Below are 26,186 nucleotides of genomic sequence, written 5' to 3' on the forward strand. Positions count from 1 at the left end.
TATAGGTTTATTTACATGTCCGTTAAATGGTTTGTCAAATAAACAATGTTGTTGAAGTTGGACATGATCAAATGACATACATTGACTTTTCTGTGTTAATGTTTATTTAATGTATTTATTTATCATGTATACAGACGCACACGTGCAGCACAGTGATTATCTGAGTTCTTGCTGTGTTGGATGGTGGGGTCAGGGCGCAGGGTCAGACATTATACGGTGCTGATTCTGAGCCACTTCACCCTGCATAATGAGCCGAGTCATGTTTCACAGCTGTGAGGTGAAACTGCGGAGTTTAGGACCTGAAGGAATTCTCCAGCTAATTATCTGATCATATAACAGACCGATTATTTACATTCATTTTTAGGATTAATTAGTTTAAATCATTAAGGTAAAATGATGTCGTGGCAATAGCCAGAAACTGAGTGTTCTGATGAACTTTGCAGAATAGCAGCGTAATCAGATGATAACGTTCCTGCAGGAGTTCCTGTAACACGTCTGCACAAAGAGGCGGAACCCAAAAAACATAAACCCCAAACCTACAGAGATCTGCTGCCGTGTTCCTCTGTTCTGCTGCCGTGTTCCTCTGTTAGTGCAGGTTCTACTGCTCATCTGCTGAAACACTGACAATCTGGGTAAATCTGTGAACGTTTGAGTAAATTAGAAGCTGATGGATCGGTGAAAGTTTGGGTGAATCGGTGAATGTTTGGGGGAATCGGTGAAAGTTTGGGTGAATCGGTGAAAGTTTGGGTGAATCGGTGAAAGTTTGGGTGAATCGGTGAATGTTTGGGTGAATCGGTGAGGGGTTGAGGGTAATTTTGGGGTGTGATGGAGCTGAGGGGGTTGGTGTGGGTGCTGAGGGTACTCAGTGCGCTCTCCGTGTGCACGTCCAGTCCAGTACAGGAACTGATTATCGATCGATACTCCCTACCGACCCACTGTGGCCGTGAGGTTCAGACAGGTGATTATGTTCGGTACCATTACACCGGGGCATTCCCAGATGGAACCATTTTCGACTCCAGGTGAGTATAGATTAGTTTATACTGTCTATAATAAAATTAATACTGCTTATATCAGAATTGGTTAAAATACTTTGACTAAAAGGGTTCAATTTTAAACCAAGTTAAAATGATTAAACCAGAATAAAGCTGGGTGAGCTTCAGTTATGCTGTCTTATTTTGGGTGGCACCTGTGGAATAATTTTAGGTTGTTATAGCTGCCCCCCTCAGACTCATCCTAAAACCACTGAGCTCCACGTCCTCCTGCGTCCTGCTGTGAGTTTCTGTCTTTATTTTTGGGCCGTGATGATTGAATCTGTATTTTGTTGTTGTTGTGTTTTATAGTGTGAAGAAGGGCGTGGCGTTTGTGGGACTGGTGGGTGTGGAGAGTAAGGTAATCCCAGGTTTGGACAGAGGGGTGCTGGGAATGTGTGTGAATGAGAGGAGGAAGATCACCATCCCTCCTCACCTCGGATACGGAATTTCGGGAGCTGGTAAACCTCTGCACTAAAGCTCACTCTGATTGGTTGATGTACGTGTTTGGTTGCAGACCAGTGTGCTCTCTTTAAGCCTTTTATTGATCTGTAGACACGCCCATTATTTTTTGTGAATAGTTTTGGTTTAACTATTACAATAAAAGATTTTCTCTCAGGGTAGCTAGCTGGCTAATGTTAGCAGTACAGACTGTAAACATTCATTAATGTAACATTTAAGTTCGTTAGCATGAAAATGAATACCAAGAACTTTTTATATATGGACTTACATTCCCATATATGCTATAATAGTCACACCCACTCTGCCACACCTACCTCCATATATGGACGTAAGGCTACACTCGCATTAAAATTATGATTATAAAGACACGCCCACACAGACACGCCCACACTTCCTGCCTGTGTGTCCCAGGTACGGTGATCCCTCCGGATGCGACTCTGGTGTTTGACCTGGTTTTATTGGATGTGTGGAACAAGGACGATGAGGTGGACGTCCGTTCTCTGTTTAAGCCGGCGGTGTGTCGGCGATCGGTGCAGCGTGCGGATTTTGTTCGTTATCTGTATAACGGCTCTCTCATTAACGGCACACAGTTCGAGTTCAGGTACAGAAACACATCAGTGATATAAAATAAAGCACATTCATAATAAACTGCTGCAGTGTTTGATCACTCACAGGTACGGCAGGAACGTAACATACGACACCTACGTTAATGAAGATCACCTGATCAGCGGCATGGTAAAGGGACTGATGGGAATGTGCGTGAAGGAGAGACGCTCCATCATCATACCACCATTTTTAGCCTATGGAGAGAAAGGACATGGTAACTACACAAACAAAAACACGGTCATATCTTCGATTTACTGCCATCATTTAAAAAATGAAACTTAATGTAAAATGTAAATGATCTGTCAGATATTTCATTAAAAAAACATGAAGAAATTTTTCATGTTTTATCATCTCAGTTGATTTTGGAAATGTACACATTTCTAATTTGATGCCTGCAAAACATTCCAACAACGTCAGGACAGGAACAGAAGACAGAAGGGAAATTAGTGACATGAATACAGTCCAAAACATTATTAACCGATTTAGAGAATCTGATTAAATTAGATGTTTCTTGTAAGTAAACACAGATTATTACCACAAATACAAGTCTCAACTTATTAAAGTAAATATCAACAGAAATGGCACATATTTCTCTGTGCTCATGTCCAGGATCCTGATCTGTTAAGCAACTGAAATGTTTTATTAATCAACAACAAAATAAAATCCACTTTCACACGTCACGTCCCAAAAGCATTAGATTTTAGAGAGACACGTGCTGCTATCAAGGCGTCGTCTTTTCCCGAGAAGTGCATGATTGTTTCAGTAAGACAATCCCTCGCCTCACTCACTACAACAGCATGGCTTTGTAGATAAAGAGTGCGTGTGCTTGACCGGCCTGCCTGCAGTCCAGATCTGGCGCATCATGAAGAGGAGAATCAGACGATGGCGAGCACGGACAGTTGAGCAGCTGAAGTCTCGTATCAAGCAAGAACGGAGAAAAATTCCACTCGCAAACCTGCAACTGTGTGTGTGTCAGTGTGTTTGATGTGTGTGTGTTGGGTGTGTGTGTGTGTGTGTGTGTTCAGGTGTGAAGGTTCCCCCGTTTGCCACAGTGCTGTTCGATGTGCTGCTGGTTGACGTGTTTAATGTGAAGGATGATGTTGAGGTGGAGGTTCTACACGTTCCTCAGCCCTGCAGGAGAAGGTCACAGAGAGGAGATTTTATTCGGTACCATTACAACGGAACCTTTCAGGATGGAACACAGTTTGACTCCAGGTGAGAGTTTCAGTGTAGAAAAGTTCTCTCAGATTTCCGACTGTTTCATTCAGTGTTTCTGAATCGCAGATAGGAGAAAAAAATCAGGAATATATTCAGAATTGGCACAAACTCCATTTACAGAAAAGTTGGGACTTTTAGTAAAAGTCAGTATAAAGAACGATGTGTGACGTGTTTAATTCTCTTCAGTCTTTATTTCATGGATAAAAGTAGAATAAAAGTTTTATAATGTTTCACTGATCAACTTCATTCTAGTTTGTAAATAGAAACATGATCAGAATTAAATCCTGTGACACATTCCAAAAAAGTCAGGATGGTGGCATGTTTCCCCCGTGTTCCATCAGCAACTGAACTAATAATAATAAGTATGCTAATCCTGCTACTAATTATAATGATGATTATTATTACTATCATACAGCTACCAGCGTAACAGTACATACAACACCTACATCGGTGTGGGTCATGTGATCAGCGGGGTGGATAAAGCTCTGCAGGGGGTTTGTATCGGTGAGAAGAGACGAGTGATCGTACCTCCACATTTAGCCTACGGAGAAACTGGATCAGGTACCACTCACACACACACACTCACACACACTCACACACACTATCACACTCACATACAATAACTCACACACACTCATGTTTTATTAGAAGGCTGTTGGAGTAAATGAATGTACATTTGATCTAAACCCATGTTGTTGTGATCAGGTGATCTGATCCCTGGTTCGGCCGTGCTGATCTTTTATCTTCACATCATCGACTTCCACAATCCCACTGATGAGGTGCAGATTCAGGTTACCCACAAACCCCTGCACTGTAATCACACCAGCAGCACTGACGACCTTGTTATCTACCACTACAACTGCTCCCTACTGGACGGAACCCGACTCTACTCATCGTACGGGCATCACACACACATACATACACACACACACTTCTGATACACACACACACACACTCCTGACACACACACACACACACACATTAGACACAATAATAAGCAGTAGTGTGATGTGTGTTTGTTGTGTAGTGTGATAAACATGTGATGAACGTGTATGTTGTATGTTGTGTAGTGTGATAAAGGTGTAGTGTGATGAAGGTGTATGTTGTGTAGTGTGATAAGTGTGTGATGAGTGTGTTGTATGAACCGGTGTACACACTTTTCTGCATTTTGTTTTTTTCTCTCCTCCTCAGTAGTGACCAGGGTCACGCCGCCCGTGCCATGCTGGGTCAGTCAGAAGTGATTGTTGGTTTGGATGAGGGGTTAAAGGGCATGTGTGTGGGGGAGAAGAGGGAGGTGATTGTACCGCCACACTTTGGACATGGACACAGCGGAGGTAAACGAATACACAATAAACACAAACTGTCAATAAACGTCTGAACTTAGTACTAATGAGGAGCGGATCTGTTTGTGTTTATACACTGTAGTGTAGGGTTGTGTAGTGTAATGTAGTGTAGGGTTGTGTAGGGTTGTGTAGTGTAGGGTTGTGTAGGGTTGGGTTGTGTAGGGTTGTGTAGGGTTGTGTAGTGTATGGTTGTGTAGTGTTGTGTTGTATAGGGTTGAGTTGTGTAGTGTTGTGTAATGTAGTGTAGGGTTGTGTTGGGTTGTGTTGGGTTGTGTTGTGTAGGGTTGTGTAATGTAGTGTAGGGTTGTGTAGGGTTGGGTTGTGTAGGGTTGTGTTGTATAGGGTTGAGTTGTGTAGTGTTGTGTAATGTAGTGTAGGGTTGGGTTGTGTAGGGTTGTGTAGTGTACGGTTGTGTAGTGTTGTGTTGTATAGGGTTGGGTTGTGTAGGGTTGTATAGTGTGTAGGGTTGTGTAGTGTACGGTTGTGTAGTGTTGTGTTGTATAGGGTTGGGTTGTGTAGGGTTGTATAGTGTTTTATAGGGTTGGGTTGTGTAGGGTTGTATAGGGTTGGGTTGTGTAGTGTACGGTTGTGTAGTGTTGTGTTGTATAGGGTTGGGTTGTGTAGTGTTGTGTAATGTAGTGTAGGGTTGTGTAGGGTTGGGTTGTGTAGGGTTGTATAGTGTGTAGGGTTGTGTAGTGTATGGTTGTGTAGTGTTGTGTTGTATAGGGTTGAGTTGTGTAGTGTTGTGTAATGTAGTGTAGGGTTGTGTAGGGTTGGGTTGTGTAGGGTTGTATAGTGTGTAGGGTTGTGTAGTGTACGGTTGTGTAGTGTTGTGTTGTATAGGGTTGGGTTGTGTAGGGTTGTATAGTGTTTTATAGGGTTGGGTTGTGTAGGGTTGTATAGGGTTGGGTTGTGTAGTGTACGGTTGTGTAGTGTTGTGTTGTATAGGGTTGGGTTGTGTAGTGTTGTGTAATGTAGTGTAGGGTTGTGTAGGGTTGTGTTGTGTAGGGTTGTATAGTGTTGTGTAGGATTGTGTAGTGTATGGTTGTGTAGTGTTGTGTTGTATAGGGCTGGGTTGTGTAGTGTTGTGTAATGTAGTGTAGGGTTGTGTAGGGTTGTGTAGTGTACGGTTGTGTAGTGTTGTATAGGGTTGGGTTGTGTAGGGTTGTATAGTGTTGTATAGGGTTGGTTGTGTAGGGTTGTATAGTGTTGTATAGGGTTGGGTTGTGTAGTGTACGGTTGTGTAGTGTTGTGTTGTATAGGGTTGGGTTGTGTAGTGTAGAGGTGTGTAGTGTTGTGTTGGGTTGTGTAGTGTTGTGTAGGGTTGTGTAGTGTTGTATAGGGTTGTGTAGGGTTGGGTTGGGTTGTATAGGGTTGTGTAGTGTTGGGTTGTGTAGGGTTGTGTTGAATAGGGTTGTGTAGTGTTGGGTAGTGTAGTGTTGTGTTGGTTTGTGTAGTGTAGAGATGTGTTGTGTAGTGTAATGTAGTGTTGGGTTGTGTTGTATAGGGTTGGTTTGTGTAGTGTAGGGTTGTGTAGTGTAATGTAGTGTAGGGTAGTGTTGTGTAGGGTTGGGTTGTATAGGGGTGTGTTGTGTAGTGTACGGTTGGGTTGTGTAGTTGTGTACTATTGTGTACGATTGTGTGTAATTACAGGTTCTTTAGTACCAGCTGATGCAGTTCTGCTGTTTCAGCTGGAGTTGGTGGAACTACATGAAGGAGTTCCTCCTGGGTTCCTGTTTGTGTGGTTGGATGAGATTCCTAATCCTGTCTTCAGTTACATGGACCTGAACCACGATGAAGAAGTTCCAGTAGACGAGGTACCACCACCGCCACCTCCCAGACCACTGCAGTGTTTTAATAGAATTAGTGAACTTGTCATTTCTACAAACACCATAAACGTGTCCGGGGCAGTGAGGAGGGGCGGGGCAGTGAGGAGGGGTGGGGCAGTGGAGGGGCGGGGCAGTGAGGAGGGGTGTGGTATTATCAAGGGGTGGGGCAGTGGAGGGGCGGGGCAGTGAGGAGGGGTGTGGTATTATCAAGGGGTGGGGCAGTGAGGATGGGCGGGGCAGTGAGGAGGGGTGTGGTATTATCAAGGGGTGGGGAGGGGTGGGGCATTAAGGAAGGGTGGGGCAGTGAGGAGGGATGGGGTATTAGCGAGGTGTGGGGCAGTGAGGAGGGGCGGGGCAGTGAGGAGGGGTGGGGCAGTGGAGGGGCGGGGCAGTGAGGAGGGGTGTGGTATTATCAAGGGGTGGGGCAGTGAGGATGGGCGGGGCAGTGAGGATGGGCGGGGCAGTGAGGAGGGGTGTGGTATTATCAAGGGGTGGGGAGGGGTGGATGCATTAAGGAAGGGTGGGGCAGTGAGGAGGGATGGGGTATTAGCGAGGTGTGGGGCAGTGAGGAGGGGCGGGGCAGTGAGGAGGGGCGGGGCAGTGAGGAGGGGTGTGGTATTAACAAGGGGCGGGGCAGTGAGGAGGGGCGGGGCAGTGAGGAGGGGTGTGTGGTATTAACAAGGGGTGGGGCAGTGAGCAGGGGCGGGGCTGTGAGCAGGGGCGGGACATTAAGAGGGTGGGACAGTGAGGAGGGGCGGGGCAGTGAGGAGGGGCGGGTCAGTGAGGAGGGGCGGGGCTTTAAGAGGGTGGGGCATTGAGGAGGGATGTGGTATTAACGAGGGATGTGGTATTAACGAGGGGTGGGGCAGTGAGGAGGGGTGGGGCAGTGAGGAGGGGCGGGGCATTAAGAGGGTGGGGCAGTGAGGAGGGGCGTGGGCATTAAGAGGGTGGGGCAGTGAGGAGGGGCGGGGCAGTGAGGAGGGGCGGGGCAGTCTAGTAGGAGTAAAGGATATTTCTGATTTCTGAATATTATAAACTCCACGTCTCCTCTCTCTTCTTCTGCAGTTTAATGAGTTTATCAGGCTTCAGGTGTCGGAGGGTCGAGGTCGGCTCCACCCCAACATGGACGCCGACGCCATTATCAGACAAATGTTCACCAATCAGGACCAGAACAGAGACGGCAAGATCACGGCGGATGAGCTCAGTCTGCAGAGCGACGAGACGCCTGAACACGACGAACTGTGAGAGACGCGCGTCTGATTTTATTACCGACTGATAAACTTCGCATGTAATCAGGAGGAGCTTTGATCGAATCCCTCACCTGCTTCCAGAATAAAGTGACCATCAGGATGTATGATCATGACCTTTAGGTTCCTCTCACACACATGACGTCAGACGGCAGCATGTTAATAATAATAACGGTGATGAATCGCTCGGTTTTATTCATGTTTATTCATAGAAATCTTTTCCTTTGGTGCTTTTGATTGTGTTGTGGATTAATGTTGAATTGTTATAAAAACATTTTTACGATCAGTCTGCTCTTAATCACCCAGAATGATGAAGTGAAAATTTTTAATTCTTTTTTTTTAAATAAAAATCTCTTATTTAAAAAGTTTTCTGACCCTTTATTTTATAAACACCTTTTAAGGGGTGATTACAGCAGTAGGTCTTCCTGGATGTTTGGCTGTTTTATGTTGGATAGTTCCTTGGACCTCATGATTTGGTATTATTAATAACATCTCTATCTGATACCTCGTCTAAATATTAAGGGAAAAGGCCATTTCCTGTTTCAGCCCCAGTGCTCCTGTTATATAAATGTTGATTTTGATCATTTCTGACCTCATAAAAGCTCTTTCAACTGAAGGAGCCCACAGTCACACTCCAAAATCCTGTGAAAAGCCTTCTTAGAAAAGTGGAGGCTGTAAGAGCAACAAATGAGGGGCGACTCAGTATTAATGTTTGTGATTTTAGGATGGGGTGTCGAACAAGCTCTTGGCCAGATGTCCATATACTTTTGAACATATAGTGTCCATGTAAGCAGTAGATCTGGTGAATCGCTTTCTCTACACTCAGTGCATGTCGTTTAAACATTAATGCTAAAAGAAAAAACTATTTATTCATCCATTTTACTAAGTGCTTTATTCAGATCAGGATCACAGTGGGTCCAGAGCCACTCATAAACACTGGGCCCTCGACCCTAAACAAGATGCTAATTCATCACAGGCCGTCTCAAGTGTGTAGACATGTGATCTGATTAAACACGTCTGAGCTTTTATCAGGTTTGCTGTAGGGTGGGGGATTTCAGTGGCCCTCAGTTAACACTGACGAGGGGAGTGTTAATTATTCGGGGGGTGAGGTGGGGTGAGGTGGGGTGAGGGGGGTTTAAACTTCTGCTGCATGAGCTTTGGTTTTGTTAATAACAGAGCTGAGTGAGAGTCATTATGATGTCATCAGGTGTAGAACCTTCAGTAGAATGTTGAGGCGATCATCTCCAGCATCTCCTCATTATCAGTCCACACTCGGCTACACACTCACACACTTACACACTCACTCGCTCAGTCAGTGTTATGTTAGTGAGAGGATGAATAATCAGGAGGACATGGGTTCGGAGCAGTTGGAGAGAGAGATGAGTGCCTGTTCTGTCTTCAGTGAACTTCAGCTGGAGGGAAAACTGTGTGACGTTATTATTCAAGTAAAAAACGTCACATTCAGCGCTCACAAGATCATCCTGTGTGGATGCAGCTCATATTTCAGGTTTAAACACAAACTCTCTCAGTGTGTTTTTTAAATCATTATTTTATTTATTAATTTAATGACTTTAATAAATCATCCTGTGTGGATGCAGCTCAGATTTCAGGTTTACATTTTTATTGTATTATTAATCATTTATTATAAATCAACATTAACCAGCTGCTAAATCTAAATAAATATAAACTGATTTATTTCATAGTGTAAATTCTTATCAGATATTTTATTATAAATATTTCTATAAACATCTTAAAATAAAAAATATATATAAATAAAAACAGCAAGAAAAAACATTCTGTATGAAAGAGTGAAACAGTAAAATATTTAATCCTGATCAAACAGAGTAAAGAAACACTAAAGGGCCAAAAGTATTTGGACACCTGACTGACTACAGGACGTCCCACTTCAAAAACAAACGCTATTAATTAATGTTATATTAGCATAAATAAAAGAAAATATTTTGTTAAATTTGCTTGTTATTGTTTAAAACTCTGTTTTTTGTTTAATTTTTTAATTGACACACCAACACCAATCATTAATAAGGACTTTAAATTGTGTTCTACATCACCACTATGTGCTCTGTATCCACATCACACACAGTTTATACTGTGATGCTCTGCAGTGCCATCCAGTGTTCAAAGATCTGCACTGACTGTCTTTAATGGAACTCGGTGGTTGATTTGGTGGGGTTGATTTGGTGGGGTTAATTTGGTGGGGTTGATTCGGTGGTTGATTTGGTGGGGTTAATTTGGTGGGGTTGATTTGGTGGGGTTGATTCGGTGGTTGATTTGGTGGGGTTGATTTGGTGGGGTTAGTTTGGTGGGGTTGATTCGGTGGTTGATTTGGTGGGGTTGATTTGGTGGGGTTGATTTGGTGGGGTTGATTTGGTGGGGTTAATTCGGTGGGGTTGATTCGGTGGTTGATTTGGTGGGGTTAATTTGGTGGGGTTGATTTGGTGGGGTTGATTTGGTGGGGTTGATTCGGTGGTTGATTTGGTGGGGTTGATTTGGTGGGGTTAGTTTGGTGGGGTTGATTTGGTGGGGTTGATTTGGTGGGGTTGATTCGGTGGTTGATTCGGTGGTTGATTTGGTGGGGTTGATTTGGTGGGGTTGGTTTGGTGGGGTTGATTTGGTGGGGTTGGTTTGGTGGGGTTGATTTGGTGGGGTTGGTTTGGTGGGGTTGATTTGGTGGGGTTGATTTGGTGGTTGATTTGGTGGGGTTGATTTGGTGGGGTTGATTCGGTGGTTGATTCGGTGGTTGATTTGGTGGGGTTGATTTGGTGGGGTTGGTTTGGTGGGGTTGATTTGGTGGGGTTGATTTGGTGCGGTTGATTTGGTGGTTGATTTGGTGGGGTTGATTTGGTGGTTGATTCGGTGGTTGATTTGGTGGGGTTGATTCGGTGGGGTTGATTCGGTGGTTGATTTGGTGGGGTTGATTCGGTGGTTGATTCAGTGGTTGATTTGGTGGGGTTGATTTGGTGGGGTTGGTTTGGTGGGGTTGATTCGGTGGTCTATTTGGTGGGGTTGATTTGGTGGGGTTGATTCGGTGGTTGATTCGGTGGTTGATTTGGTGGTTGATTTGGTGGGGTTGGTTTGGTGGGGTTGATTCGGTGGTTGATTTGGTGGGGTTGATTTGGTGGGGTTGATTTGGTGGGGTTGATTCGGTGGTTGATTTGGTGGGGTTGGTTTGGTGGGGTTGATTTGGTGGGGTTGATTTGGTGGGGTTGATTTGGTGGTTGATTTGGTGGGGTTGATTTGGTGTTTGATTTGGTGGGGTTGATTTGGTGGTTGATTTGGTGGGGTTGATTCGGTGGGGTTGATTCGGTGGTTGATTTGGTGGGGTTGATTCGGTGGTTGATTCGGTGGTTGATTCGGTGGTTGATTTGGTGGGGTTGATTCGGTGGTTGATTTGGTGGGGTTGATTCGGTGGTTGATTCGGTGGGGTTGATTCGGTGGGGTTGATTCGGTGGGGTTGATTCGGTGGTTGATTTGGTGGGGTTGATTTGGTGGGGTTGATTTGGTGGGGTTGATTTGGTGGGGTTGATTCGGTGGTTGATTTGGTGGGGTTGATTCGGTGGTTGATTTGGTGGGGTTGATTTGGTGGGGTTGATTCGGTGGTTGATTTGGTGGTGGTTGTTGTTGGCAGGACTCTGTTCACCAGCGGGTGGAGTGAGTCGGGGAAGCAGAACTACACCATCACCGGCGTTTCTCCTGAGATTATGCAGCTGATAATCCAGTACGCTTACACTCGCTACGTCAACGTCACACATGGCAATGTGGAGGAGCTGCTAGCAGCGGCAGACATGCTGGCGGTGCTGGGCGTGGTGAAGAAGTGCTGCTGCTTCCTCCGGCACCAGCTATGTCCAAGGAACTGCGTCGGTATCTGGCGCTATGCCGGCTGGTATAGCTGTGAGGACCTGAAGCTCCGTGCTCACCGCTTCATCCTGCAGCAATTCGAGCGGCTGACGGTCGAGTCTGAGGAGTTCCTGACCCTGACGCTCCACGAGCTCAGTGACATCATCCAGAGGGACGAGCTGAACGCCAAGCAGGAGGATCTGGTGTTCCAGGCCATTATACGCTGGATCCAGCACCAACCTCAGAAACGCATCGTCCATATCAGCACCTTACTGCCCATGGTACGATTATACCCACTCACCCCACTGCCCACTCACCCCACTGCCCACTCTCCCCACTGTTCATTCACCCCACTGCCCACTCTCCCCACTGCCCACTCACCCCACTGCTCATTCACCCCACTGTTCAATCACCCCACTGCCCACTCTCCCCACTGTTCATTCACCCCACTGCCCACTCTCCCCACTGCTCAGAGTCTAACCACACCCACTCATCCACTACTACAGCCCAGGCTGTGATTAGTCTGATTGTTAGGTGAATGTGTGATTGAATGTGCAGGAGTCTGATGGTTCTTTTTGACGGTGTAGGTGCGGATGGGTCTGATGACACCTGATTACTTCATGAATAACGTGAAGAACAACGCTCTGGTGAGGGAGAGTGAGGAGTGTAAGCCCATCATCATCAGCGCTCTCAAGGCCATGTACGACCTGAACATGAACGGATTGTCCACCACTAACTACAGAAATCCCCTGACCCGCCCTCGCCTGCCGCAGTCTGTCCTGCTGGCCATCGGTGGCTGGAGCGGTGGCAGTCCAACCAATGGGATCGAGGCATACGATGCCCGGGCGGACCGCTGGGTGAATGTGACGCAGGAGGAGGAGAGTCCGAGAGCCTATCATGGTGCAGCCTTCCTCAGCGGACTTGTTTACTGCGTGGGAGGATTTAACAGCGTCGATTATTTTAACAGCGTCAGGAAGTTCAACCCCATCAGCAGGACCTGGCATGAGGTGCCCACAGATAACAAGCACCCACACAGCTTCTCATTTACCTACGTAGTACGCTGCTGACCCGAACTGTGTGTGTTTGTGTGTGTGTGTGTTGGACAGGTTGCACCCATGCACTCTCGTCGCTGTTATGTTAGTGTGTGTGTACTGAACGGCTGTATTTACGCGATGGGGGGATTTGACGGCCATGTTCGTCTAAACACGGCTGAGCGGTATGAACCAGAAACCAACCAGTGGACAATAATTGCACCAATGCATGAACAGAGGAGTGACGCTAGCGCCACCACCCTTCATGGCAAGGTACATAAACACTATCACACTAGCAACTACGCAACTGAGGTCCCATTACTTTTTAAACTCTTGAATTTCCGTCCCTCAAACCCACTCCCACATTTCACCTCCATCCATTACAACCGACCCTCTTAATCCTTAAATATAAACAAATATATGATATACACCTTATATGTAAGATTTATGTATGATATACACCTTATATGTAAGATTTATGTATGATATACACCTTATATGTAAGATTTATGTATGATATACACCTTATATGTAAGATTTATGTATGATATACACTGTTGCTATACAGTCTAACTACAGTAATCATCCAGCAATGATGCCCTTGTTTTTGGGTCTGTCGCCTGCACCCCTGTGTCTGCACCTTCTTGATTCTGTGGTTGTGTGTTCAGGTTTACATCTGTGGAGGGTTTAACGGTAATGAGTGTTTGTTTACGGCGGAGTGCTACATGCCTGAAACCAACCAGTGGAGCCTGATTGAGCCCATGAGGAGCAGGAGAAGTGGGGTGGGCGTGATCGCTTATGGAGATCAGCTTTACTCTGTAAGTACCTCAAAAAGAGAAGCACAACTACTGGAACACAGATCTCATAATGTGTTCATTTCTGACCTGCAAATTCATCTCTGTGAGCAGTAGCACAACTGGCTGTCAGGCGCAGTGTTTGGGGGGTGTGTGTGTGTGTGTGTGGGGGGGGGGGGGGGGGGGGGGGGGGGGGTTAGGGTTCTCCTCTGGCTCTGTGTGAGAATTAATAATGAACCTGAAATTACAAACATGAAAATCTGACTTCACACAGCCACACAGTGTGTCTGTGTCACATGACTGCAGCCTTCCACCTGATACTGATGTGTGTGTGTGTGTGTGTGTGTGTGTGTGTGTGTGTGTGTGTGTGTGTGTGTGTGTGTGTGTGTGTGTAGGTTGGTGGATTTGATGGTGCTAATCGCTTAAGCAGTGCTGAGGTGTACAACCCTCTGACCAACACCTGGAGGAACATCCCTAACATGTTTAACCCTCGCAGCAACTTCGGCATCGAGGTTTCAGTTCTTTACACAAAACGTTTTTACAAAAATCATGTTTATTTAAATTAACTTTTATATTTAATCGTGTGTGTGTGTGTTTGTACATGTGTGTGTGTGTGTGTGTGTAGGTGCTGGATGAGCTGATCTTTGTGATCGGAGGGTTTAATGGATTCAGCACCACCTTCTGTGTTGAGTGTTACGATGAGAGAACTGATCAATGGTTCATTTACTTTATTTGTTTGATTCTGTAATGATTGGATGTTGAATTGTCACGTGATCTAAGCTCCACCCCTCTTTAGATTAATGTCTGTTTACTACAGTTGAGAATTGTTGTGATAATAGTAATAAATATGTAATAAATAATGAATAATGATGTTATAATGAAATGGGCGGGGCTCTTCACCTGTGTGCAGGTACGACGCCCATGACATGGCAATTTTTCGCAGTGCTTTGAGCTGCTGTGTTGTTTCTGGTTTACCCAACATGGTGGAGTACGCAGCCCCCCGTGATGTACCTGATAATGAACCCCACAGCCGACAACCCCAGACACACCCGGTCAGCTCCCGTGATGACATCGTCCTCTGATTAATGAACCTCAATAAATCTGATCGTGCAGCAGCGCCGTGTCTTTGTGATATATCAAAGAGAGGTTGTGTTCCAAATACCCTACTACACAGTGCTGGTGGTCTAATGGGGCCCCAAATCAGTGTGTGTGTGTGTGTGTGTGTATAGTATACAGTATATAAGTGTAGTATACAGTTTATAAGTGTAGTATATAAGTGTAGTATATAATAGTAGTATACAGTAGCAAAAACAGAATAGAAGTAACAAGAAAATTATTTAAAACTTAGTTAATTTTTTAAAAATTATTTAAAGTTCCGATTTCGATATTATTAAATCATTTGTACCCGTCAATAATCAAGTCAAAAGATCAGTCATACCTAGTTCATCCTGCAGGGGGAGACATTGCAATATTTATTATAGACATACCCACATCAGTCTAGTTCCTTCTGAACTTGAACATGAATTACTCAAATAATGTTTAACAACTAAACTGAACATTTTTAACATTTTAGAAATGAGTGATTAATGATAATCGTTAATAACAGTTAATTAATAATCGTTAATAACAGTGATATTAGATCCACATTCACCCCCTCAACTGAACGCGGGTGGATTTGATTCTGTGGTGATCAGGATTTAAAAATAGAACATAATTACTGTAAACTCTTACTTCAATTATTTACACAAACATATTTTTACATTTTGTTTCTTGTATTTCACTGAAGAAGTCATTCGGATTGAGTGACGAAACGTATCTCTACAACAGACTTGTGTCCAGATGAACTGATTCAATTTTGTGGATTTGTGTACCTGGATTATTGAGCATGCATCAACAAGTTTCTTGTACTTGTACTTTCTAAGCGTGTTAACACACACACACTGTTGTACAATATGCATGTATGTGTGTGTATAACTACTTATCCACGTTTTAAACAATAATAATAATAATAAAGAATTTTTATTTAAGTTTAATTCGGAATTCTGTACTGTGGACTCGGTGGGCGTGGTCACACTGCAGCTGCAGCTCTTTCATTGGAGCGCTGGAGTAGAGTGGGCGGGGTTAAATGTGCAGCGCATATAAAAGATTCAGCGTCACTAATAATCACGTAAACAAGAGCGGAGCGATTCAGTTCAGTTTAGTTCTGTTCTGTGCTGTTCTGTTCTGTTTTATTAGATTAAATTCTCAGTTTGTTCAATTTAAATTAATCTGATCAGGATGAAGTTTGTGAGGTTTATAATGAAGAATTCAGCTCTGGCGAATTTACCCAAACACATCGATCATTTCTCCAGGTTTAATCCCTCTCCTCTCTCCATGAAACAGTTCCTGGACTTCGGTGAGATTTAAAGTTTTTATTCTTTATACCATCAAAAATACAGATTTATCTTTGTATTTATTACTTTTATTATTTAGCATATTTTGTTAACTTTTAAATTAATTAAAATATTACTGAACACATTAGGTATAAATGTACTTATTAGGACTCAGTAGGCAGAGTGAAAACTGTCAGTATAAATTCTACAGTGTAATAAATTCTCTGTCCATGTGCTAACACCAAACCTCCATGGGCTCATCTAAGCAGCCGACTGATCTAAAGAGGAGGTCAGTGGTTCAGGTGAAGCTATAAACATCAAACTGATCTGGTAGAACCCGAGTGGGATTATTTATTACTAAATAAATAATGATCAGGATTCTCTAACAGTGATCAGCAGCAGTTTGGAGGTTCTGTAAAGAACATAAAGGTTATAATAATTGTTTTATTAATGTGACAAAAGTCTGTACAAGAATCTGATTGGTTTCTTCTGTCAGAAGCAGCTTATTTATTTAAAGCAATTTACATTTGTGGAAAAACACAGTCCAAGTAATTCAGGGTTAGGGGCCTTGCTCAAGGGCCCAACAATAGCAACCTGGTAACCAGTGACCTTTTCATTTCTAGCCCAGTACCTAAATTGCTGTGTTACCGCTGCCCTCATATGTTCTTCTGATGATGTGGAAGAGACGCCACAGGATGTGACGGTTGATATAATGAGGTCTGTGTGTTTTATCTGTGTGTGAGGGACCGAGCAGCTCAGGGGTGGTTGGCAGGTCCAGTTTAAGGGAATGTTCCTTTCAGAAAGGTACAGAATGTCTGTTTGTGGATGGAGCCGAGCGCCAGTCCCAGTACAAAGAGAACAAAAATGGACCAACAACAGATTCCTGAGGAACTCTGGGGAGAACCAGACAAGAACATGGTCCTTAACATCTGTGAACAGGTCTAGAAAATGACTGTTGATGACATGAAGGTTCTGTCTTTATGAAGAGCTTCAGTGACTGAAGAAAGATTCGCTCCAGTACACGTACTGGTTTGAATCTACAAGGTCGTTCTTTATAGGATGGGAAGAAGATTGTTTGAGAACCGCGGGTTTCTGGTTTTTGGTTTTTTTTCTACATGCCCATCAACCATTACACTGAATACAACAGGAAAGAAAAGTATTAAAAATAATTTATATCATGTTCTCCACGTTCTTCAGGTTCTTCATGTTTCCCCTGTTTTGCAGGTTCCACTAATGCATGTGAGAAAACATCATTCTGTTTCCTGAGACAGGAACTTCCTGTGAGGATCTCCAACATCCTGAAGGAACTCAGCCTTCTACCATCATCTCTGCTGTCCACCCCCTCAGCCCAGCTCGTCCAAAGCTGGTACCCACACACTATACACAGCCCTAAAGTCCAGTACACCCCTCAGTAGGAGCATCATGAGGAACATCAGGTTCTTAAAACACTCATTTAAACATTTTATTACACAAACACATTATTACATTCAACACCAAAATCACTCCACTGTGGTCACTCGATCACCAACCTCACCAGATCAGTCATGTGTAAGGCTCTAGGACTCATTCGAACCACAGTATGAGCTATAAACTCCAATGAGAGAAAACATGGAGCAGTGGGGAGGTCAGCGAGAGCCAAACCATTAAAAACTGACATTATTACAGGTGGAATGTTGTAAATAACCTTAACCCTCTTCTTTTGAAACCTTTTTGAGTTGGACTTGTTTTCATGACCACAAAAGATTTTTTTATTAATAAAAAAATACAGTGTTAAATTTACACACGTCCATGTCTCGTAAACACGTCTTGTATAATATCTTTTAAACATCTTTATTTCCTAAATTATTAAACACTTGTAATCGAGAAGAATGTTGCTGCTGTGTAGAAGTGAAACTCTGAACTCTGTGATGTGATAGTTATAAATGATGTAGATAGATAGATGAATAAATGATGGTGAGTAACGGCTGGTGTTAGCTGAGCTGTTCTGGATTGTGAAAGTTGTTTTTGTGATTTCTCGCGCTGTTGTTATGAGGGTCAGTCGTTGGTGAAATTTGACCCGTCTGTTCCTCAGGATTGTTTTTGTTGAGGAGGAGAACGTTTCCTTCAGCTGCTCACACTCATTTCTACACCACGTCAGCTCACACTCTCATCATACATTTCTTTATTAATCTATAAACTTCTGATGGATTAAACTGAGATGAATCGATGCCTGCAACACCTACACCCACATGCTTAAAGTGAAACCTGTAACACAGTATAGTGTTGCACAGCTCCAGGTACTGGGCTTGTTTCTGTACTGAGGGGCTCGCTTGTTTTTGTTCACACCACTGCTCTCTGATTGGTGGAACAGGAACAGAGGGCGGGGCTTCTGCAGAAAGCTCTTCTTTTCTAGGAATTAGTGGAACAGTGTGAGTTGGATCAGATTTATTACAGTCTGAGGAGCCTGAACATCAGAACATCAGATAAACATTTCCATCTTCCTCAGGGTTTAAGCTGTGATTCTTTATTATTATTATATTAATTAAAGTAAAATAATTAAAGTGAAATAATTACTGAAGTTTTAAGTCACAGTTAAAACAATAAAAACACACCACACAGCGGAAAGCTTCAGTCCCAGTCAGTGAAGTTTATTGTTGTTGTGTTTTGTGATGCCCTGTGATGGATTAATACCCCGTACGGGGGGGTGGGGGTAGGGTTGGGCGGTATGACGGTAGTACGGTATACCGCGGTATTTAAAAATGGTGACGGTATTTTAAAAAAAATGTGAAGCGCCAAATTTCTGCTTCAGGTTTACCTTAAAAACGGAGACTTTAGGACATGCGCGCATCCACAGTAAGGGAGGGGTGGGAGGGGTAGGCGGTTGGAGCTCGCTGATTAGTTGTGGAGGTGATCACTGAGGTGATAACACGAAAACTAGTGCGCGCTCTACATAGACGCGTTTTACAGGAAAAAGACAGACTGTGGTTGCATTGCATTAAGTTTCATAAAAATCCTCTCTTGTGCAGAGATGTGTTTGTCCCTGTGTTTGTTTCTGCTTTAAAACATACACGCCATGAACCAATCAGATTTAACATCATTAAACGAGTTTTTTCTCAATTATTACTACTAGCGCTCTCTTTATCTGTGTGTGTGTGTGTGTGTGTGTGTGTGTGTGTGTCGCTCCCCGTGATAACTGCGCAGTTCTAATCGGCTGTATTTCACTCCGCTTCGCATCAGTAGACGGAATTAATCAGTCATTATAAAATAAAAATATATGTAGAGAGCTCCCTAGCTTTTCGAACACACCCTATATAACAGCTCCCAGAGGCGCGACTCGGGTTCCTTTAGTTCATTTCAAAGAGCCGTTCAATAGAATCGGATCGTTCGCGAACGACCCATCACTAACAGACAGACACGCCCCTACGCGCCTGCGCGGTAATACCGTATACCGCGGTATTTTTTGAAGACGGTATGGCGGTATGAAAATCGGCAATATCGCCCAACCCTAGGTGGGGGGCGTTTTCAGGCGGCTCTGGACCCACAGAGCAGACGATAAAGAAGTTCATGTAGATTAATGTGAATAAGATGATGATGAAGTGAATTTATTTTTCTTTGGTGCAGGTATGTTCAGAGTCTGATGGAGGTTCTTGAATTCCATGATAAGAATTCAGAAGATCACAGAGTTCAACAGGAGTAAGTCACTCGTTCATTCTCTTATTACTGTATGGATCTGTACAGGACTGGCTCAGTGCTGGAGTGATAATGGGGCGAGGTGAGATCTGTGTGTTTGGGGGGGGGGGGGGCATTATCGGGGGTTAAACTCGTGGTCTCTGGACGAGAGGACAAATGTTTTTCTGTTGTACCGCAAACCTGTAATACAGGGAGGAAACTGTTCCCCTGATCACGGTGTTTCTCTGTTGTTGTGCAGATTTGTGGAAGCTCTCGTGAACATGAGGAACAGACACAATGCTGTGGTACCCACCATGGCACAAGGGGTCATCGAGTACAAGGACACCTTTAACCAGGATCCAGTCACCAACCAGAACATCCAGTACTTCCTCGATCGCTTCTACATGAGCCGCATCTCCATCCGCATGCTCACCAACCAGCACAGTGAGTAACCACAGACCAGTACACACACACTGGTAACCACAGACCAGTACACACACACTGGTAACCACAGACCAGTACACACACACTGGTAACCACAGACCAGTACACACACACTGGGTACCACAGACCAGTACACACACACTGGTAACCACAGACCAGTACACACACACTGGTAACCACAGACCAGTACACACACACTGGTAACAGACTGGTACACACCAGTACAAGCTGGTAGGTTTAGCTCATCACTTATCTCATGTACTCTTAATCCACACCGAGTCTCTCTGTGTTTGTGCAGCTTTGATCTTTGACCATGGATCGCACCACGCCCACCCTAGCACCATCGGCTCTATCGATCCTCAGTGTGATGTCAGCGAGGTGATCAGAGGTTAGCATTAGATTATCTACTCTACATTTAGGGGTGGAGATGATCCCAATAACAGAAATACACCTGATCCGGTTGTGGGTGTTGGAGGGCTTTATTGGTTAGAGCCTTAAGATGTTTGCAAAAATTAAATATATCAGTATAAATAAATTCAAATGTGTGTGTGTGTGTGTGTGTGTGTGTGTGTGTGTGTGTGTGTGTGTGTTTAGATGCGTATGACAGCGCTAAGTTGCTGTGTGAGCAGTACTACCTTGGATCTCCAAAACTGGAACTGATTCAGATCAACGGTACACACACACACACACCGTGTTAGACGTATGTAGTGTAACAGGGCGGGCGGGTTGTGGCGCCCCTCACCTGCAGAAATTAAAAATAAACCAGATATATGAAGTGATCAGCCAAGGTGGACAGAACAGGTACAGCGCAGAACTGCTCGTCACAATATGGCTGCTCGGAGCGCCTGTGACAACCAAGTAACCACCATCCACCCCACCCCCAAACACCATCACCACCACCAACTGGTGCAGCGCTCAGTTCAGGTCCAAACATGAGGCCACAACACGGTTTGGGTTCCAGCAGAAAACCTAAGCAGATGGATGCCGGCAGCACCGGTAATAAACCTTAATATACAGAAACCCACCAGGAGTGAGTTATTGTAGTTATTAGCATTAGCAAATGATTAGCAGTAGGCTCTCATGGAGCATTAGCTTTATCGGCGCTAACCTCGGTTGCTCTTTGTACTGAATAATAAAATCATTTTATTTAATCAGCACCGACTCTGAACTGCTTATCTTATTTCTACAGTAAACAATGAGAAGAAACTCATCCACATCTGCTACGTACCATCACACCTCTTCCATATGCTCTTTGAACTCTTTAAGGTACACCACCACTAACAGAGAGTTCATTTGGCTCAGCCGTATTCACTTTATTAATCATAAAGAATTCTTTTTTACAGAATGCGATGAGAGCCACGATCGAGCATCACCAATCCAGTCAAGTTTTACCCCCCATTAAAGTGATGGTGGCTCTCGGGGGAGAAGATCTCACCATCAAGGTACTGAATAAAGTACATAAACAACATAAATCGTTTCAGTCTCTGCAGATTTAAGCTCTGAACTTCCAAACAACACAATATCTGATTTACTCGTGTGTGTTTACTTGTTTAAATTTCACATTTTACTTGTAAAAGCTTGTGATCAGGTGAGAACTGGGGTCATTTTGTATGAGAGTTCCAGGCTGTGTTCTATTAAAAACACCCTTGTGCTGTTTCAGATGAGTGATCGGGGCGGTGGTGTTCCCTTCCGAAAGGTTGAGCGTCTCTTTAGCTACATGTACTCCACTGCACCCAGACCTGAGATCAGCAACCACCAACGAGCTCCACTGGTACCACACACACAAACACACAAACACACCTACCGTCACACACACCCAGCACGGGTTATAATCTCAGTACACACTGCACGATTTCACATTCGCTAAGGTGTCATGTGACTGTAATGAGTTTGATGACTTTATAGGTGCAACACGCGTCCCAATTAGCTGAATGTGTGTGTGATGCTTATTGTTGTTGTGTGTTAGGCGGGGTTCGGATATGGCCTGCCAATTTCCCGTCTCTATGCCCGCTACTTCCAGGGAGATTTACAGCTGTACCCACTGGAAGGCTATGGCACAGACGCCATCATCCACATGAAGGTACCAATAATATTAATAAATAATCTTCTAACCCAGTACCCAGTGTACCCGTGCCCCTAATCCTAAGTGTTCCTAAATCTTCCTGATTCTCTAATCAGTTCCCTTGTCTTTAGTTGTTCTTGTTTAACCGTTCCCAAGGTGGTGCCTAGTTTTCTAATTTTTTAGCGCCCAGGTAGGACATTTTTGCCCCGGTGTTTTCTGTTTCCCACAGTGTTTCGCAATTTTCCCAGTGTTCCTAGTTTCCTTCTGTAGTTCCCAAGTATTTCCATTTTTCCCCTCGTATTAGACCTGCAGGTTTCATTGTTCTCTAGTGATTCCCAGCCCCAGATAAACCATGTTTCCTTCTCCCCTACCTCCAGCTGAGCCCATGTTCCCAGGTTTTCCCAAATCTCCTGGAACTAGCGGTGTTTTTACTTTTCACTGGTACCAGACTGTTTGCCTGCAGAGTCTTTATTCGAACCCTCAGCTCTGTCCCTCGTCCTCTTCTCAGGCGCTGTCCTCAGACTCGGTGGAGAAGTTGCCGGTATTTAATAAAACGGCGCTGAAACATTACACGACGAGCCACGAGGCCGATGACTGGTGCATCCCGAGCAAAGAACCCATAAACCTGGCTCGCTTCAGACCACCCAATTGAGAGAGGCGCAACTTACAGAATGAAAATCTTCAGCTGAGATCTTCCAGGTCTCCATGAGGTCTGCAGCGTCTCCATCACGGAGCAAACATGCCTGGACTGAGATGGTTTAGTGAGAGTTACTGAGGACTGGTTAACCAATCGTGAGTGAGTCAGAACAAGGTTGTCTAATTCGGATCCATTTGAAGGAAGAAGTACAGAGTGGAATCTTCTTAACTTCCCGTTTATGGAAGCGTTTGAAGGAGCCATAATTCTGTTTATCAGATGAGAGTGAAGATCAGGACAATCAAAGGTCAATAATTATGTTATAAACTGTGATAAAATGATGGCAACTCCTGTAATATCTTCAATATAAAGTGTGGGGTTGGCATAGTGGTGCAGCAGGTAGGGTTGGTGTTGTACAGCTTCTAAGACCTGAATATGATTATTGTCTATGGCATAAATAGTTCTGCTCTTCACCTTTAAACACAAACTATAAACAATTACGGCACCAAATGTTGGGCAGCTTAAACATGAACGTCATCATTTATCATCTGTAACCCTAAAAACAAACTAAATAAATGAAATGTACATGAAGCATTTTTCCAGATGTGGAAAAGCTGTGGTGCAGGATTAACCAGGAACAGGGTGGAGATTCTCTCTGTTAGCTCACGTACACACTTTACGGTCGACGTTTCCTTCCATGATGTTGTTTCACTGATTCACTTGTATCATAGAAAATGAATTGAAATAAAAATGAGATCGAATAACAGAGTACTGTTTACGGAGGTTTACTATTTTGTTAATCATTTCAAATAAAAATTCTGTTTATATTTTATTGTTTTCCAAAAAACCCAAAATAATTCAGTATTTTAATTGCATTTATTATTCATACACAAATTATGGACAATATAAACATCTGATTTTATTTTATTTATTTAAGTAATCAGGTACATTTTTATTTGTAACTTTTGTATATCAAAATAAAATAGTTCTACTGTAAACAAAATTGATTTTAAAGTCCAGGGTTTGGAATAAGATGTTCAACAAGTTTACAGTTTGATGTCCACAAACTGTTGTTTATATTGTGTGTGTGCGTGTGTAAGTACGTGTGTGTGTGCGTATGTGCGTGTCTGAGCGTGTGTGTGTGTGTACGTGCGTGTATGAGCATGTGTGCGTACGTGTGTGTATAGTTCCACACACAGTTGTAGTCAGAAGTTTACAGACGTGTTCCTGTTCCAAAATCTGCACCTTAAACTTTGTTGCTCACAGGTGCTTCAATCTTGCGCAGCAGTCTGTAACACCATGATGATGTAAAGCATGCTTGGCTGTGGACAGTACCACCCATGTTCCAGCAGCTTGTATGAATGAGACAGTTTTAGTGGTTAACAGAGAACGTCTCTCCATCATTTCTTCTACAGACGAACATTCAGGAGTTCAGCATTCAGATCTAATATCATTCCTCAGTCCACGGTCACGACTCTTCACCTGGGTCACACCCACCTATCACATACTGAACATGCACTGAGCACACCAATCCCATAATGCACTTCACCTTCATATCACCCTTTATTATCTCCACATGATTGTCAGGATTACTACCTGTACAGGTAAGCACAAGCTGACTGCATGACCTACTGCAGCAGCACAGACGGGTTCAGCTTTTTATTTCTATTAATACTAATCTTACTGTTTAGTTTAGAGGAGATCAAAAAATACATCAAAGAATCCAACAAGTTAATAATAATAAAAACGCCAGAACTGACTAATAGGGACAGGGTGTCCACATGCAGCTCCACTTCCATCTAAACTGTTTCATAACTGCATGTGAACTGTCAAAACTGTCAGTAAATACTGTGGATTGTTTTCAAGCTTCCCACTCGGAGGCCCCGGTGAGAAAAGCGGTTTTGCCGCGTATCATGACGGGTTTAACGGCTGTGGTAGGCGGCTGTATGTGCTCGGCCTTGCGGTGAACGAAGCAGAAAACGCTCATCATGTGAAAGCAGCTTTACAGTGTTCAGCTCATGTTTTAGCCTTTATTAAGTATTAATTAGTGTCTGTGTTTGCTAAAATGTCCACTGAAATTCAACAGTAGCTGCAGAAGCCCAGAGCTCTTCTAAATGTGCTCGCTAGTTAGCGCTAGCACTGTGCATCATTCAAACATTTCAGACTGAAAGACATCTTTTGCTTTCTATGGCTGTTGAACTGTGCAGCCTGGCAGAGTTTATCGCTCTTATACAGCCATTGGTGCCAAATGCTAAAACATCTAGTAAACACAACTTGCTCGCTCAGTTTTTTACTAAAATGGTGATTTAAACGGTGAAATAAACATTGTGAGGTTTATTACACGCAGATATCAGAAACAAGTTGTGGTGGGGCTTGAACCAGCAACCTTTACAGAAATGATCTGCATCAACAACATCAAATCTGCAGATAAAAGAAACTCAAGAAGTGAAATATCAGAATATACACAAAGTGAAAGATAAAAATACATCTATTTTTACGCACCGTAATATTTAAGCTGAAAAAACTTAAATACACTTATTAATATTGTAAAAACGCTGTATTTTTTACTGGTTAAGCGCATTGTTGAGCGTTCGTCTCAGTAGGTTTTGACGGCTGTATGCTGCTGTAGTAAATGACCGGAGCTTTGGCTCCACCGTGTGGACACTATTAGTCATCACATCCACCGCCAGAACCAAGAGCGTTTCACGCATGCGTACGCGGCTTGCTGGTTGGTTTGTACCGCGCATGCGCAATTCTGAGTAGAGAGCATGCAGAGCAGCGAGTGTTTATATTATAAAGAGTAAAAATGTGAGTAATATTCATAACAGTATCAGATTTATTTATTAATATTAGTATTACTGTTTATTATAGTTTATGATGCCTGTATGAGCGTTCTGATATTTGTTTATCTTGAAATAAAGGTGCTTTATCTGTAGAGCTGTTAGCATGTTAGCATGTGTTTGTTATTATATTGTTATAATAGAAAACTCATATATTACATAGTTCCTAATAATAATAATAAACATAATAAGCTCTTCTTTATTTATATTAGTTATCAGATGATGAATGATTGACTTATTTGAAATAATTTAATATTATTTGATATTTGGAGCTTGTGATGAAATCTCAGACATTCAGCCAGAAAAATAATGATAATAATGATAAACTATAAAAACTTTTTTTTATTTTTATTTATATTATTTTTTTATTTGGAAAAATCGCTTGCTTTTATTATTCAGCTCTAGAACGACAGAATGTAATAATCATAATCATCATCTGACTGTAATGCAGCATCAGTTCACTGGAGCTGGTTTAATATTAATAAGTTATAAATGATGACAGCAGTGAATCGTGTGTGTGTGTGTGTGTGTGTGTGTGTGTGTGTGTGTGTGTGTGTGTGTGTGTGTGTGTGTGTGTGTGTGTGTAGGTACACACACTGATCTACGCTGCAGGATGTCGGTTCCTCCTCCTCCTACCTTTAACCAGGTGAGTAAGTGCTCCTGTATATTGAGTGCTTTTTATTGGTTAGTGAAGGTGTGTAAATGGATGTGGGCGGAGCTTAGACTCTGCTGCTCCATTATGAGATAAGATACTGCGTCCCAAACCACATACT

The 26,186-nt window shown here is 43.3% G+C and overlaps 4 protein-coding genes across 4 annotated transcripts in view; all 4 read left to right on the top strand.

Annotated features, from left to right (window-relative positions):
- The first annotated feature begins 542 nt into the window (after positions 1–542).
- fkbp10a (FKBP prolyl isomerase 10a) lies at positions 543–8,044 on the top strand. Its single transcript, XM_062988935.1, has 10 exons — positions 543–1,019; positions 1,341–1,489; positions 1,902–2,091; positions 2,165–2,310; positions 3,122–3,311; positions 3,730–3,875; positions 4,020–4,209; positions 4,506–4,648; positions 6,311–6,474; positions 7,552–8,044. Exons 1-10 carry the CDS (start codon positions 826–828, stop codon positions 7,729–7,731), a joined length of 1,692 nt encoding a protein of 563 aa, XP_062845005.1. The 5' UTR covers positions 543–825; the 3' UTR covers positions 7,732–8,044.
- A 982-nt stretch (positions 8,045–9,026) lies between these two features.
- LOC134303510 (kelch-like protein 10) lies at positions 9,027–14,528 on the top strand. The gene is made up of 8 exons (XM_062988946.1): positions 9,027–9,240; positions 11,380–11,869; positions 12,176–12,595; positions 12,695–12,892; positions 13,288–13,437; positions 13,809–13,925; positions 14,039–14,130; positions 14,324–14,528. The coding sequence occupies exons 1-8, from the start codon at positions 9,068–9,070 to the stop codon at positions 14,493–14,495; spliced, it is 1,812 nt and encodes a 603-aa protein (XP_062845016.1). The 5' UTR covers positions 9,027–9,067; the 3' UTR covers positions 14,496–14,528.
- A 1,069-nt stretch (positions 14,529–15,597) lies between these two features.
- On the top strand, positions 15,598–23,339 carry LOC134327381 (pyruvate dehydrogenase (acetyl-transferring) kinase isozyme 2, mitochondrial-like). Its single transcript, XM_063009217.1, has 11 exons — positions 15,598–15,808; positions 17,010–17,151; positions 19,386–19,457; positions 19,693–19,877; positions 20,176–20,265; positions 20,472–20,549; positions 21,067–21,143; positions 21,221–21,319; positions 21,538–21,648; positions 21,844–21,957; positions 22,448–23,339. Exons 1-11 carry the CDS (start codon positions 15,691–15,693, stop codon positions 22,589–22,591), a joined length of 1,230 nt encoding a protein of 409 aa, XP_062865287.1. The 5' UTR covers positions 15,598–15,690; the 3' UTR covers positions 22,592–23,339.
- A 1,972-nt stretch (positions 23,340–25,311) lies between these two features.
- The window catches only part of LOC134327397 (WAS/WASL-interacting protein family member 2-like), an 11,258-nt gene continuing 10,383 nt past the window's right edge, over positions 25,312–26,186 (top strand). The window contains 2 exon segments of the mRNA XM_063009218.1: positions 25,312–25,381; positions 26,001–26,059. Of these exon segments, the coding sequence (XP_062865288.1) occupies positions 26,027–26,059 (33 nt within the window). The 5' untranslated portion in view covers positions 25,312–25,381; positions 26,001–26,026.

This window comes from Trichomycterus rosablanca, chromosome 2, assembly GCF_030014385.1.
Source record: "Trichomycterus rosablanca isolate fTriRos1 chromosome 2, fTriRos1.hap1, whole genome shotgun sequence".
In the NCBI taxonomy this organism is placed as follows: domain Eukaryota; kingdom Metazoa; phylum Chordata; class Actinopteri; order Siluriformes; family Trichomycteridae; genus Trichomycterus; species Trichomycterus rosablanca.

What these genes read in the sequence shown, in the direction of transcription:
- LOC134303510 (XM_062988946.1), top strand. Translation starts at nt 9,068, where the DNA reads ATGAATAATCAGGAGGACATGGGTTCGGAGCAGTTGGAGAGAGAGATG. An exon ending in CCACCACCCTTCATGGCAAG is followed by an intron (nt 12,893 to 13,287) that starts GTACATAAACAC and finishes TTGTGTGTTCAG; the next exon opens with GTTTACATCTGTGGAGGGTT. An exon ending in GATGAGAGAACTGATCAATG is followed by an intron (nt 14,131 to 14,323) that starts GTTCATTTACTT and finishes ACCTGTGTGCAG; the next exon opens with GTACGACGCCCATGACATGG.
- LOC134327381 (XM_063009217.1), top strand. Translation starts at nt 15,691, where the DNA reads ATGAAGTTTGTGAGGTTTATAATGAAGAATTCAGCTCTGGCGAATTTA. An exon ending in CATGCTCACCAACCAGCACA is followed by an intron (nt 19,878 to 20,175) that starts GTGAGTAACCAC and finishes GTGTTTGTGCAG; the next exon opens with CTTTGATCTTTGACCATGGA. An exon ending in GAGAAGATCTCACCATCAAG is followed by an intron (nt 21,320 to 21,537) that starts GTACTGAATAAA and finishes GTGCTGTTTCAG; the next exon opens with ATGAGTGATCGGGGCGGTGG.
- fkbp10a (XM_062988935.1), top strand. Translation starts at nt 826, where the DNA reads ATGGAGCTGAGGGGGTTGGTGTGGGTGCTGAGGGTACTCAGTGCGCTC. An exon ending in GGAACCATTTTCGACTCCAG is followed by an intron (nt 1,020 to 1,340) that starts GTGAGTATAGAT and finishes TGTGTTTTATAG; the next exon opens with TGTGAAGAAGGGCGTGGCGT. An exon ending in GGAACCCGACTCTACTCATC is followed by an intron (nt 4,210 to 4,505) that starts GTACGGGCATCA and finishes TCTCCTCCTCAG; the next exon opens with TAGTGACCAGGGTCACGCCG.